General features: G+C 36.7%; 1 protein-coding gene across 6 annotated transcripts in view; it reads left to right on the top strand.

Moving 5' to 3' along the window:
* Positions 1–14,237, top strand: part of LOC133524885 (aquaporin AQPAe.a) — a 128,141-nt gene that overhangs the window by 49,926 nt on the left and 63,978 nt on the right. For 4 of the 6 annotated variants that reach the window (XM_061861034.1, XM_061861049.1, XM_061861068.1 and 1 more), the window contains one exon: positions 8,508–8,701. In XM_061861034.1, coding sequence (XP_061717018.1) covers positions 8,508–8,701 — 194 coding nt within the window. Of the gene's footprint in view, positions 1–5,199; positions 5,415–8,507; positions 8,702–14,237 lie in introns of those variants that run through there. The other 2 variants (XM_061861056.1, XM_061861063.1) reach the window with 2 other exon arrangements.

Here is a 14,237-nt window from a genome sequence, read left to right on the forward strand (position 1 = left end):
CGACATCTATTGTCGAGTAGCAGTACTGAGTGTTCCGCTACTTGACGCTAGACCCGTTGTACGGAGTGAGCACTCTTGGTCTTCTTAATTCTCTTTGTTTATACTTACTTGGTTCTATGAATTAGTAAATAAATAAATAAATCACCATCCATAACTCCCCCGGGAACAAAACATGCCTTTCACGTGCTTATGCATGCATAAAATACGATTTTTTTCGAGCAAGTGTGATGAAACTGATGAAATAGTTAAATGTAAAAAGTAGTACATGAAGTTATGTCAGCACCATGTCACGATTAAAAAACGAAACCAGTTGAATTTGTCTGCCTAATTAGTAGAGGTTCGTTGCCATAATTTTTTAATTTATGACATGTTAAGAGGTCATCTACATTTCTATATATTATACTTTTCAGGTTAAATTTGTGCCAGCACATTAAACGCCCTTCAATTATTAACGATAATGAAGTATTATTTATCTTATTCAAATGAGTTTTAAATTTGTAACTTGAACAGGGAAATATGGGCTTGGGAACTTTTTTACTGCACAAACGACTTCATAAATATGTATTCACAATAAACTTTATCTCAATGAAGTAAGAGCAAAATTGTGGAAACATCTTTGACATCGATCGGACAATATGTTATGCAAATCATATCATATTATGTCCGCAAAGATGTAATCGTGAGAAAGATGTTTCATTCAAGCTAGTCATAATAGCAGAGACAGGTTAATAATTACGACTGTTAATCGTAAAAAGTTGCGTGCCCTATTTTTTGAATGATACCGAACGAGCCATTTTTCACTTTTGTTGAAGACTCAGAAGTCATAGAAACCAGCGCAACGCCAACTATTTACACATGCCTATGGCGGCCTAGCAAGGATGACAGCGTTTCGTTTTCTGCAAAAGATTGTCATCTTGCCTAGGCCCCCTGATCTCAAGAATTAGAAAGTAAATGTATTTATATATAAAATTAAATTGTTATGTGTTATATACATAAACAGTACTACAGTAATCTCATGATGGCACGTTCTCAACCGCCAGTTTATCTTTCAGTTTCAGTCTGTTGATTGTAGACTAGAGAGTGCTGAAAGCTATCTTCGCTCAGTCGAATTTGTGGTATATTCTATTAGATTTCGTTCTGAGCGAACAGTAAAGAAACGTGTAACTGTTTAGTAATGTCACTAGACGGAACTTCAACTATACAAAGTGATCCGTTTTGATTGCTTTAGAGTACCGTCACATGAACATATTAAAGTTTGCTCGATATCAAATAAAAAATATCACAAATGAGCCTTGATCTCTTGAAGTACCATCTATTAATGTTAAGGCGTGACATTTTGTATAGAGATTTACAGTCTTAATTATTGAATTGTCTCTGCCAGTAGCCATTCAGGAAATAACGAGGCTTGTAATTCTATTACACAAAACAACTTGATAAAATTGGTTTCGCCAATTTTGTGCCAGCGCCAAAAACGTTAACAATAACGGTTTTTTCACAACGTTAATTATACAAGTTATTTTTGGTTGTTAATTTGAATATAGAATTATCTGAAATCGTTGGTCGATGATCATTTGATTGTGACAAAAAATTACAATTTAGATTTCGTAAAATGCGCCGCTAAAAAATCACATTTTAATATTTTTTACCGTCGGACAGACATACCTAGTTATTAAAACATGTTTACGTTCACAAAACGTAATTAGCTACTATAACAATTTAAAAACAATAGCAAGAAAAACTATAGCTCACGTTTTATCGAAATCATTATGTAGGATTTTTTAACACTATATCTATGTAATTAACGTTCCGCCATTTTGGAATCGCATCGCAAATCAAAGGCAAATCAAATCAATCATTTCGGTCAATGGCTTAATTGTATTGCTGGTCCATCAAGTAAACATAGGCACTATGTTCAACAGCCATAGCACGGTCGCATTTTTATCATTTGTCACTATGTCTGTCACTTTTGCCTTACATACTTGTTAGAACATGACAGGCATAGTGACAAGTGATAAAAATGCGAGCACACTACAGCCGCAGATCTACTGAATTACTCCTCACTATTTAATCGTATTTTCACGGAAACGCACGTACGTGTTATGTTATGCTATTTCAGTCAGTCTCAGTACAAAAAGTACTGAGATTGACTGAAGTCATAGAGAAATAAGTAAGCTTATTACTCACTTCATACATCAGTTATCTTACCATAACGCTTATTTTTGTCATAGTCGACATCTAGCGTCAAGTAGCGGATTTATCAGTACCGCTACTTGACACTAGATGTCACAAGTTGCGACTGATGAAAAGTTCGTTTACGCTCCGTGGCGAACGAAACGCCAATGTCTCTGTCGCAGTCTCAGATCATAGAAAGAAGGTCCCACTAATATGGAAGGGTGATAGCGAGAGATGAGTCCTTACGCTACGCTACGGAGCGTTAACGATTGGTATGTTGGCTAAGAACCCAGGTGTCAATTGTCAAGTTGATGGCGCCAGATAGACTGCCGGACAAGCACCTATTACACCACGCTGACAATTGACATAATGATAGTGTCAACGTTTGGTAGACCAGCAATGTGCTGCGAATTGTCACTGTCAGGTAACAATTGTCACATTTGTGAAATAGGGAACTGATTCGTATATATATATCATTGGCCACGCCATCTGTTGCAGATGTTTGTTGCGGCGCTTGTGGGTTTAAGGGGCTGGGCATCGCCGTTGATGGCTATAAAGTCCTATAGCAGCGCGACATTTCTTTCCACATCGATCGTGAGTTCGCAGGAGGTGGTAGAGCACGACGAAGACATTTCTGCTTAAGGTGCTCCAGCCAGTCATCGTCGTGCTTTGATATTCCGACTTTAATGTCGCGACGCCATTCCGGTCTCATTTCGGCGCGTTTCTCCCAACCGTTTCCCCCATACAAATAGACAGTCAAACATTGCTACTATATTTACAAGATGATTGTGTCTCATAAACGTGCCCAAGTAGCAGATTTGTGGCAAGTCAACAGACCATAATGCAATAATGTTATCCGAGAGAGCTTATCTTGAACACACTCCTGCGTACCCAATTTTTATTACCACTGATAACGTAGTTCATGGAGTTCCTAGTACGGTGAATTTTCATTTTGATAGACATTTGTGTCGTATAGAAATATGCAAAGAATTCACCTTTAGAGATATGACCAACAATACCACTAATCGACCATTGTCCGGTAACTTTAAAATTTAATACGTGAGGGCTTCTCTACATGATGACCCAGCGTAGGCCAGCCTAAGGGACGCAGCTATGCGGTGGAATGAGACAGCAATATCACTTGCTCCCTCTGACGCATAAATGCGTCCCTTGGAATGGCCGACGCTGGGCCATCGTGTAGGGGAGCCATAAGGCTGCGGGATGTCTAAGACAGAAATCATCATAATACTCGTATTATGTATAAGAAACAATTTTCGGTGAAGGAAAACATTCGTGAGGAAACCGGACTAAACCCAATAAGGCCTAGTTTACCCTCTGGGTTGGAAGGGTCTTCTTCTCGCGTGTCGAGGTTCCCCTAAACAGTTGGAAGGTTGGGTGGCAGTCGCTTAAACAAAAACCGGTCAAGAGCATGTCGGGCCACGCTCAGTGTAGGGTTCCGTAGTTACTCTTCCATCACAATAAGCTAAACTGGAGCTTAAAGTATAGTAAATTGTTAACCAAGGGATGAAACGGTACCTTTCACCCGAGTTAAACAAATAGGCAAATTTGCATAATCAGTACCTAATTAAAGTAAGTCTTTTTACTATGAAGGGATAACTTTTTGCGATAACTCAAAAACAGCTAAACTAATCATGTCCGCTATAGTTTTCATTTAATGTCTCTCTTAAGCTCTACTTCCACGATTTTTTTCATATTTTTTGGACCTATGGTTTAAAAGTTAGAGGGGGGGGGGGGGGACACAATTTTTTTTTCTTCCGAAGCGATTATCTCCAAATATATTCACTTTATCAAAGAATGTTTCTTGAAAACCCCTATTAGTTTTGAAAGACCTTTCCAACGATACCCCACACTCTAGGGTTGAAGCGAATTTTATTGTACGACTTTGTCGGCTTTATTGATTTATATATCCATGCCAAATTTCAGCATTCTAGCACTAACGACCACGGAGCAAAGGCTCGGACAGACAGACAGACAGACGGACATGGCGAAACTATAAGGGTTCCTAGTTGACTACGGAACCCTAAAAAATGTTAAAAGTGGTAATGTTAATTAATGGTAAAAGTTACCGCCGGCGGAAATAGTCTGGCAATGTTGATTATCAATTTTTAACAATACTTTCTAAAACATACATAAAATGAGAATATTAAGAAAATTTAGTAATATTTTTACCAATCTTTAGCACCTTGTACCGGACAAATAGCCGTCGGGCCAATATAGCAATTATGCAGACATTAAAAGTACATACTAACACTATATTATCTGATACATTTTATTCATGAGCAAATGAGTAAGGTCTTGCAGCTCTGGGATCTGAAAGAACATGGGTAAAATAGACATATGCCATTCTAAGAGTTTTTGTTCTGTGTCGAAAGATGGCAGTAAGTTTAGTTGACTGCAATATTTACTTTGACAATACGCCTCTATACTAAATTGTTAAAGAACAGTTTGATGAGCTTTCTATAACCAAATGGCTCAATCGGTGTAATGTGAGTATGAGTATGTGCTTCTGCATTATGTCCCGACACAAGGGCTAACCGCTATTAGAGAATCAGCCTTACATTTAGCAGACATCCATTATACTCAAGTAAAATTAACCAATGCTCTCAAGAAACCAACATTCAAAACAATTGGTATATTATATCGATAACGCTGCCCCACTAGATGTATCCTACCGTATATTTATTTAAAAATCTTTTTCATTTCATACCTTATTTATATTCAATAAAGTATAAATTAGTACGCGTTTTCTTAAGCTTAAGAGGAGAGCTCGTTTCAGCTGAATAAACGATCGGATGTTTTTCAATACCGACCATCGGAATGTTCATGTAAATGCGATATTGAATTTCAAACCTAACAATTGTGCTCCACGCGTAAGATGATAGTGCAACAAGTGTGTTTAAGCCTTTTCTCGCTTCAATGCTCGAGATAACATGCGTATAATAACATTGGTAATGAGATTTCCGTTTCACCGTGCTGTCATCCCCGGTCGAACTCACTCTCGTGCAAGTCCCGCTTCGGTCAAGTCGCTAGACAGTAGACACTCGTCCGCGCACTCGCACGACTACTTGACAAACTCGACTCGCTGCGACCGCGGAATTTTTCAATTAGGAATATTTCAATTAGAGTTTTTCAATTTCGCAAACGGTGCGGTCTGTCGTTTTAAATTTAGAAAGTGGAAATGAAGACGGATTACGCTATGGATGAGATGCAGAAGAGTAAGGGTATTTTCATTTCTTTTTTTTTCTACTTCAATGTAAAATTGCAGTTTTTGATCGGAACGGGTAAAGTTAATTTTCATGTGCGTAGATGATGAAAGAACGGGAAAGAGGGACGTATATTTGAAAATGTATAATGTACCGGCCTCGGTTACTCCATAATATTTATTTACGAAACATTAAATAACTAAATTATTTTACTGTCATACGTTTCAGTCCCTACATGATCTTAATTAAATATTAAATATTGCCTAAATTATTTCTTAAATATTGCCTCGTATCTAATATATTAAAGTAAAAAAGTCACTATAAAAAATTAACTTATATTAAACTTTACCAATTATAGTTATTTGTTTTAGGGAGTAAAGTCGTTGTTTAAACGCTCGTACTAATATTGATCTAGCAAGCGAAAGATTCCAAAATAAAAGCTTGCGATGGTTTCAAGGCGCGAGGGTTATATACATTTTGCCACAGAGTGAAACACAAAATTCTACACCACAACAACGTGAGGAAAATTCTAACTGTACAATATCAAACAAAATCAAATACAAATGAACGTTATTATATATCATTTATAATAAATAAATAAATAAAATAAAAATGCTTTATTTCAGACCTGTTTACGTGACCCATATTTTAGTTAGTAACCCGCAAAACTTAATAGCTACGTCAGTATAAAAATAAAAAAAAAACTATATCTATTGATCTATAACTAAAACTCAATTATACCCGCTAACATACGGAAACAACTCAAAATTTGCATCAGATAACTTTGCCCCACATGTGGATAAAATGCACCTTTCTCGTCTATTTTTGAGCAATCAAGAGAGCCTTTACCAGCTGGTGTGGTGAAAAAGATTATAAGATAAATGTTACCTACCTAAAGTAGTTTTTGGTGCTCTTAGGTTGCATTTTTTGCATACATAATAATAGTACTTGTTATTGATTGTATACGTCCACCAATGCGCATATCGAATTGATTAAAAATAACTTACGCTACTCCGACAAGCCAACGGAACGTATTCCGTATTATATATATATTTTTATGTTTACTGGTCACTACATATTTTCAAAACGTAAACACTGAAATAAAACAGTGAATGTCGCAAGTTAAGAGCGGACGAGGCAGGTCCAGACGGAGATGGCGGGACGACCCATACACCTTCATCAGTAACTGGCCAGAAATAGCACAACAAACGGGAGCTGTGGGACATTATAAAAAAAACTGACACTGAAAAAATGCCTATGACCTTAATCGCCTCGCATTGATTGTAACTAATGCTCTTCGACATTAACAAAAAAGTAACTTGATTACTTGGATTAATGATCTTTTAATGTGGAAGACTATTTGCAGATAATCAAGTAATTAAGAACTTGTTAAATTATACTTGTTTTCAGCCACGACGTGTGGCATTGAAATTTGGGATACAAGTAAGCATTGGGGTAACTTCGACGGGGTAAATTTTAATAATAATTCTACGGCGCCGCAAAATAATACAGCCATTATTCATGCATTCATGTCGGTACTACGCCAAATTTACGCTACAATAAAACTATCTATTAATCGTTATAAATAAACGCGTACAGAAATACCACACTTAAATAAGAGTTCTAAGCTAAAAATAAAACAACGTATCTAAGTAACGGTTTGTGCACAAATCACGCGAGGTATGATAGGGGCGAGGGGACACCAAAAATCACGACAGATCAGAAAATATATAAACAAACAATAATTACTACATACAATACTATTTATTTTAAAATTACGTCAAATGAAATAATACAAAAAATACACGTGACGTTATGTGGGGAAAGAGGGGTAACCAAGAATCTTATCAAATATCACCAAGGTGAAAGGGGGTGTCAAAAAACATCGCGTGATTTGCGCACAAGCCCTAACTATCGCCGTCAGTCATCGTATTTCGTTAGAGTCAGAACAAGCTAACTTTGCAATAACTAATGTGGTAATAATCCCGCCGAGTTCCTTCATCATCATCATCTCAGCCGAAAGGCGTCCTGCTGGATAAAGGCCTCCCCCAAAGAGCCCTAAGTTTCTTCCGGTCCCATAATGAGATACCCTCTTACAATTTAGGAGGGATTTTTTTCTTCTCGGGACAAAGGTGTAGGGTTAGAGCCGGCGTAGCTTTATTTATTTATTTATAAGCGCATTGTAATAAGCCTACTTGGAAAGTAAACTATCTTTATCTTATTTTCAACAAGCAGGCGTCTGCGAGCGATACTAATACAAAAATTTGTTACTCGTGAATTCTCAATACAACTTGAGACTCCAGTGCCGTTAAGATGTAATCGCCTTTCGGTAGATGTCGCTTTACGTCACCCCAAAGGTGTGTATTAGGGAAGGAATGGAAAGATTTGCGAAGTTCTGGTTGGCTTCCGTAGCTCTATTGGTTAACTCTTTGAACGCTTTCTTTCATAAAGATGAATACCACGTAAACGCCAAGCTCCCCGCGAGGGAGCTAATGTAAACCTTACTCAAAAGGTTACTGTTACAGCGTCCGCCATAACACCTATCGTTGTCTTGGCGCTGTGGGCACGACTAGTTACGACGCCTTTAGGTGTTCTTGGCGTTCAAAAGGTTAAGAGATTGCAGAGGTTGCGGGTTCAACTCCTAACGGAAACGTTATATTTTTTTTTAATATAAACTTTTCTTTTACATTTCTATGCAAATATGACGTGTATAATGTCGCTCCCTCACTTTATTCAGTTCAAGAACGGTACAGTTAGCTTAGACGGACTCTAAGCTTCTCCTCACCTCTTGCCCCTTAGCATTGCGTTTTCGACTAGTGGTACTGATACTGATACTCACTTTTTTAATACTATTAGAGTTAGATGAGTGTCAACTTGGTCCTCGCTAGGAGTACGGGCGGCCGATTGCCTTTAAGTTAAGCCTCTAGTTCATATGAAGCCATATATGACATTTATAATAATTATACCATTGCACTCTATTGGCATCTATTAAAGTTCAATTTAATCAAATATGTTTTTATGACATTTTTATATACCTATTTGAACAAGATATGCTATCGTTTTCTGGGTCTGATTTATATTTAGATAATTAACAGCACTTATCTTTACCAGGGACCAGCTCGATCCTCGGTCTGTCGGACGTGACCGACAACAAGCTGATCTGGAGACAGCTGGTAGCCGAGCTGGTGGGCACCTTCCTGCTCACCTCCATCGGCGTGGCATCCTGCATCGCCATCGGCGACAAAGCAGGCAGCATCACCACTATCGCTCTGGCTTTCGGTCTGCTAGTCGGCACTATTGTCCAGGTATGTTCAACATGGTACCATAGCTGATACAGTGACTGACCATTTGGTGTCCTTACTACAACGAGATAAGGTTTATCCATGATCAGCAAAATGTTGTTTTTTGGACGAGTAATAGGCGTGTGAATTCTTTTTTTTTTGTTCGGGTGTTTTGTATTTTTTAACAAACCAGTGTTTTTGCGACGTATGTAAATGCGTTGTTATATAGCCAAATCGAAAATTGTTTTGCCCACACAGTCAAATTCTTGCATTTTGTAGATTGTGCATGTGTGCATTCTGTGTATATGCATATAATGTGCATTCTATCTATACGACGCGACGGCGGACGGACCGGAGGTTTGAACGAAACCACGAAATGTTTCGTTATCGCTTTATATTTTCACTCGCCACGCCGCCATTTTTCAATTTATTTTATCATTTTACAACGATAGTTGTACTATGATACGGGCAACATATGTTTATGTTGAAAAAGTAATGAATACCAACACGTAACTTCTTTAATGTACTTCCTTCCGCGTAATCAGATAGTGGACGTCGTTTATCGCGACCAGTTTCGTTCAGGTTGAACTGGAACTATTAGCCTAATGTGAACCACAATAGGGCCATAATTGATGTAAGTAGTTAGTTTCCTCAGCTTTCTAAGGCTTGGAAAGTTCTTCTTCATGTAATTTGAAAGTAAGGGTGAGCTCGGGAGACTTGAACTGTAGGGCCAGTTGGACTATTGATCAAATGTTAATTGAGCGCTAACGCAATAATAAATTATCGTTTACTTTATATTTATGTGGAATAATTTAAAGTTTTAGTACAAAATCCTGATAGTCCCACTTTTCGGCAATTGTTACTTTTCACCTTTTTTATTTAATTTATTTATGAAGTAATCCTGATACTCTTATTTTGAAACAATCTTGTCGCTTGGACGCATGGTTTCCGAGATATAAGCGAATAAAAATTGAAGGTCCCATCAGGGCTCAAGGACTACGGCCGGGGACTTTTAATATGTTCACCTCCTAACTAGTCGAAACAAAGTTACAAAGTCAAAAATTGTGTTCCAAGCATTTCTCTCTATACCTTTTTTGAGCATTCGATGCCTGGCCTATCTCGATGAAGTGCGCCGCGCGCACCTAATTGCTTTTAAATCTGTGATTAACGCATAGTTATTAATAAAATGTGTTTTCGTGTCTTGTATCATGTTAATATGATATTTATAGGAATTTAATTATATAGATAATTCAGATAAATGTCTATTAGTCCTGGGCTAAACTAGTTAGTGATCGTATTACGTTTTTATTTTAAAACTGGCGCCGTTTCATGTCAAACTGATGATAAGATAATTTATTAACTAAAAAATATGAAGCGGTGACTTTTATATTTACATATAGATTTATTTTATTATAAATAGTTTCTTATATTATAATGATAATATGCCCGCCATGCGAAATGTTTAAAATCAAATAAATAGGGTTAATCCTCTTAACGCGATTAATTTTTCAAGGGACCATACAATTTTTATATATATGACATATGATTGTTGTTTACCAGTGTCTTTCTTTGCCCGGTGCTCTTCTTGCCCTACCTGACCTTATTGTTTGTTACTTTATTGTGTTAGAAATTTTAGGGGCCCCACAGCGTCTTTTGAGCGTCGGCGTCTAGTCAGCGCTATGGAAAATGGCGTCACTGCGCAGTTGCGCCAACGTTGCGTCGAGCAGCAGCCATAGAGTTGATTAGCCGCCGACGCTCGAGAGACGCTAGTGTGGAGTGGCTCTAAGGACGTGTACACATATTTCGGAAGCCGATGGTCCCGGGTTCAATTCCTGGTAAGGGCATTTATTCGTGTGATGAGCAATTCCTGAGTCATGGGTGTTTTCTATGTATTTAGTATTTATAAATATTTATATTATATATATATCGTTGTCTAATATTATATAATACACCTCTGGAGTTGCAGGCGTCCATAGGCTGCGGTGACTGCTTACCATTAGGCGGGCCGTATGCTTGTTTGCCACCGTCGTGGTATATTAAAAAAAAGTACCCTCAACACAAGCCTTATTGAGCTTACTGTGGGAATTAGTGTAATAATTCCCATAATATTTATTTATTTTGGCTCTCGGACCGTTTCGATATTTAATACCTTGCCTATACCATTATATGAATCCCATTTTTATTAAAAACAGGGTATATCAACATAATTTTTCTTTATAACTAAAAGTACCGCTTACTTGGGTACCTAGTTAATAAAGTAAAAAAAATAACAGAGCTGGATTTAGAGGCATAGGGCCCTTAGGCACTTGATTTGGCACTTAGATTTAGGGGGGGGGGGGGGGGGGGAAGCTTTTTCCATCTCAAAACCATTGCAAGATTGCCTGGGCCCCAAGGCCTTTTGAGTCTAGTCGGAAATCCAGCCCTGTGTATTAAAGTGATTACTACTACTTACACTAATTTAATCTATAAAGACGTATGAGTTTTGAAGATACGTCTTTATAACTTCAAATCTGCGATATAATGTTTACAAGACACCTTACATAAAAAATGCTACCGTACGTTATCTATCACAATCGCCGGGAGCCGACGTAATCGCTCTGCATACACTGATACAGTCGCCGGACAAACAGACTGACAGCTCACTTACAATGTAAATATGACAGTCTTACTACATTTCTAAGACTTACGTAAATATTTTGATCTGCCTATTGCACTTTTTAAAATGCTGATAAGACTAGTGACAAGCCAAAAAGACGTATTTACGTAAGTTTTCTTAAGAGATTACAGGACCCCTAGTGTAAATTTATTCGATAGCGTGATGTGACGTACACGCTTGCGTTAAGTCTCATTTTGTATGGAATTTTGAGTTTCCTAAACGTCCCGTTTGGCGCGCTGTTTCTAAACACACAACAAACGCTTTCATCATGTCACGCTGTTGATTAAATTTACCCTAGGGGTAGCCCAAAAATACGTTCACATAATTTATTTTACAGTACATATGGTGCTACTTTTCCGCACTAGTGCGTAAATTAGCACATTATGTAACATGTCGAAAATGTAAACGGTCATATGTACTGTAAAACGTTGTACGATACATGTGCGAATAGGTAATTCGCAACTCGTGTCGATTTAATACACTCCCTTCGGTCGTGTTTTAATTTATCGCCACTCGTTACGAATTTCCTATTTTTCGCACGTTTATTGTATCGTAAATAACTATTAAAGTATTTTTCTTAATAACACATCATTTACAAAATGTAATTAAAAAGGTATACTACCATCATTTGACCGAAATACTGTTTTCTGATTAATCTACGTTTTAAATAGCGCACAGATATAACGAGGAATTATAATAATCCGTAAAAGCGTCGAACTAATGAACTTTCTCTTCAGACACCTCATCGGCTTTACGAGGATTAATGACGTAAAACTCACACTTCTATATCTCAGATAATATTTTGTAATTATGTAGGTGCTGTCGCGTTAGAAACCCGGGAAAATTAGTTACATGTACGTGATTATTTATGTTCAGACAGAAGTTTTTGTGGCACAACGCGTGTTTGAGAAAATGAAACATCGATAAAATTGTTATGGATAAGTCATTCATAGATTAATAATTAAATTATCTAACTTCTACTTGCTGTAAATTACCGAGAAATTTCAAGACTGCAAATCAATTACAAATCAGTACATACTTTTTCTATGACATATAGTTAGTACTTAATAATTAACGTATAAACTATAAGTATACAGTGCCAAAAATAATAGAAAACTACCAATATATCAAAGAAGATATCGAACGTGTTTTGTATTCCGCGGTAGCTATATTCTTATACAACGTTAAAAAAATATCTATAACGTCAAGGTAACATCCATAACAGACATGTCGATATTTTATTTTGTCAATCACTTTTTTTTTGCCACAAAAACTTCTATGTCTGTTTATGTTACTTTAAAGAATTTAAAGACAGGTCGCATTTCGAAAGTAAATATAACAGCGTAATCTGAAGTAATTGTACAAGTACGCTCCGGTAGTTAAATGTTTTTGTAGGATTATCTTAATGGTTACGTATACTAATGCTATTTCGAAATTTAAGACCCGAACTTTTTGTTTGTCTTAGAGACCGATAGAGCAAATATAGATCGTGTCATTCACGAAGACGCATACCTTGACTCGTAATGCCATGTTGTTAAAGGTTAGATTTGACAAACTTGCGCTACATCGTGGATGACACGAACTATATTTTTGGAAATTGTTCACCAGAAACCTGATCAATATACTATACCTACATATAATAATATACTGGGTGTAATTTTTAGGTGATACGCGTTTGTTTACTATAGGAGCGACTTTTATTTAAATAACAAAAACCTGTCTTCCATATATAATGACGAATCTAACTTTAGCATGATACTCGTAGAGATAAAGGTAGTTTATTTTCCAAGGAATCATATTACAATGTGCTTATAAACGTCAAATACAGCTACGCCGACTCTAACCCTACGGCTCATTTACACGGTGCGAGAACTCGCATGTTAGTTTCATTACATTGCGGTATTTGATCGGTCGCCGAATTAGTTGTAACCTCAATAGTCCGCAATGTAACTAAAATCGCATGCGAGTTCGCGTGCCGTCTAAATCGGCCCTACACCTCTGACCCGAGAAGATTTAACAATTACGAACGATGATTAGACTATTACATTTATTTAAGTTTTATGGAACTACCAAATCTTTTACGGGATTTCATCATTGCTTACATAACGAAAGTTGCTAATAACAATGAACACAGTCTCGTTTATGTATACATATAGATATATGTACAATAATAATAATTCTTGTATCACGTAAAAAAATACACCCCGTATAACACGTGCTAAGATAAAAAAAGCTTTTAAGTAAGACTGCTTTTTTGCTAAGATCTAAGATCATCACAAGGATTATGCTAATTAATGACTACAGTGACCAAAAATCCTCATAACATCATACCAGAATACGAACTACTAAAAAAAAACAACAATAGATTTTTAAATATTTTTTGCTGGCGGACTGGACGGTTACGTTGTCAAATCATTGTCAATCTTTGATGTAACTATTTGGAGCGTGGGAACCCCATTATTCTGCATGCTGTTTATTGTCATTATTATAGTACACTTAAATAACATAGCTTTGTACAGTTAGTATCAGTAGTAACGGATGACATAACGCGCCAGAAAAATCTGCGACCCGCAAATAATATAAGTAAACGGTGCTAAAACATTAGTTACCGATATTTTAAAAGATGAGAGATGGTACTTTACATTAAAACAATTAACTTTAAATCGAAATTAAGATATTTTTCATATCATACATTATAATTTTATCTAAATATAATCATAATGTGAATTAAGTGAGAAGATGTTTAAAAGGAAAAAGGACGGTCGATTCTCCATACAAACGTAGTCCCCATTTACCTCTCTGGATATTGCTATTTTGGAAAATATTTTTACATAATTTGATTTTTAGAATTTGATGTTATTATATAAATTAGAAGCAAAACAACAGATTTCATACAACATTTTA

The sequence above is a fragment of the Cydia pomonella genome, chromosome 1 (assembly GCF_033807575.1).
Source record: "Cydia pomonella isolate Wapato2018A chromosome 1, ilCydPomo1, whole genome shotgun sequence".
NCBI classification, from domain to species: domain Eukaryota; kingdom Metazoa; phylum Arthropoda; class Insecta; order Lepidoptera; family Tortricidae; genus Cydia; species Cydia pomonella.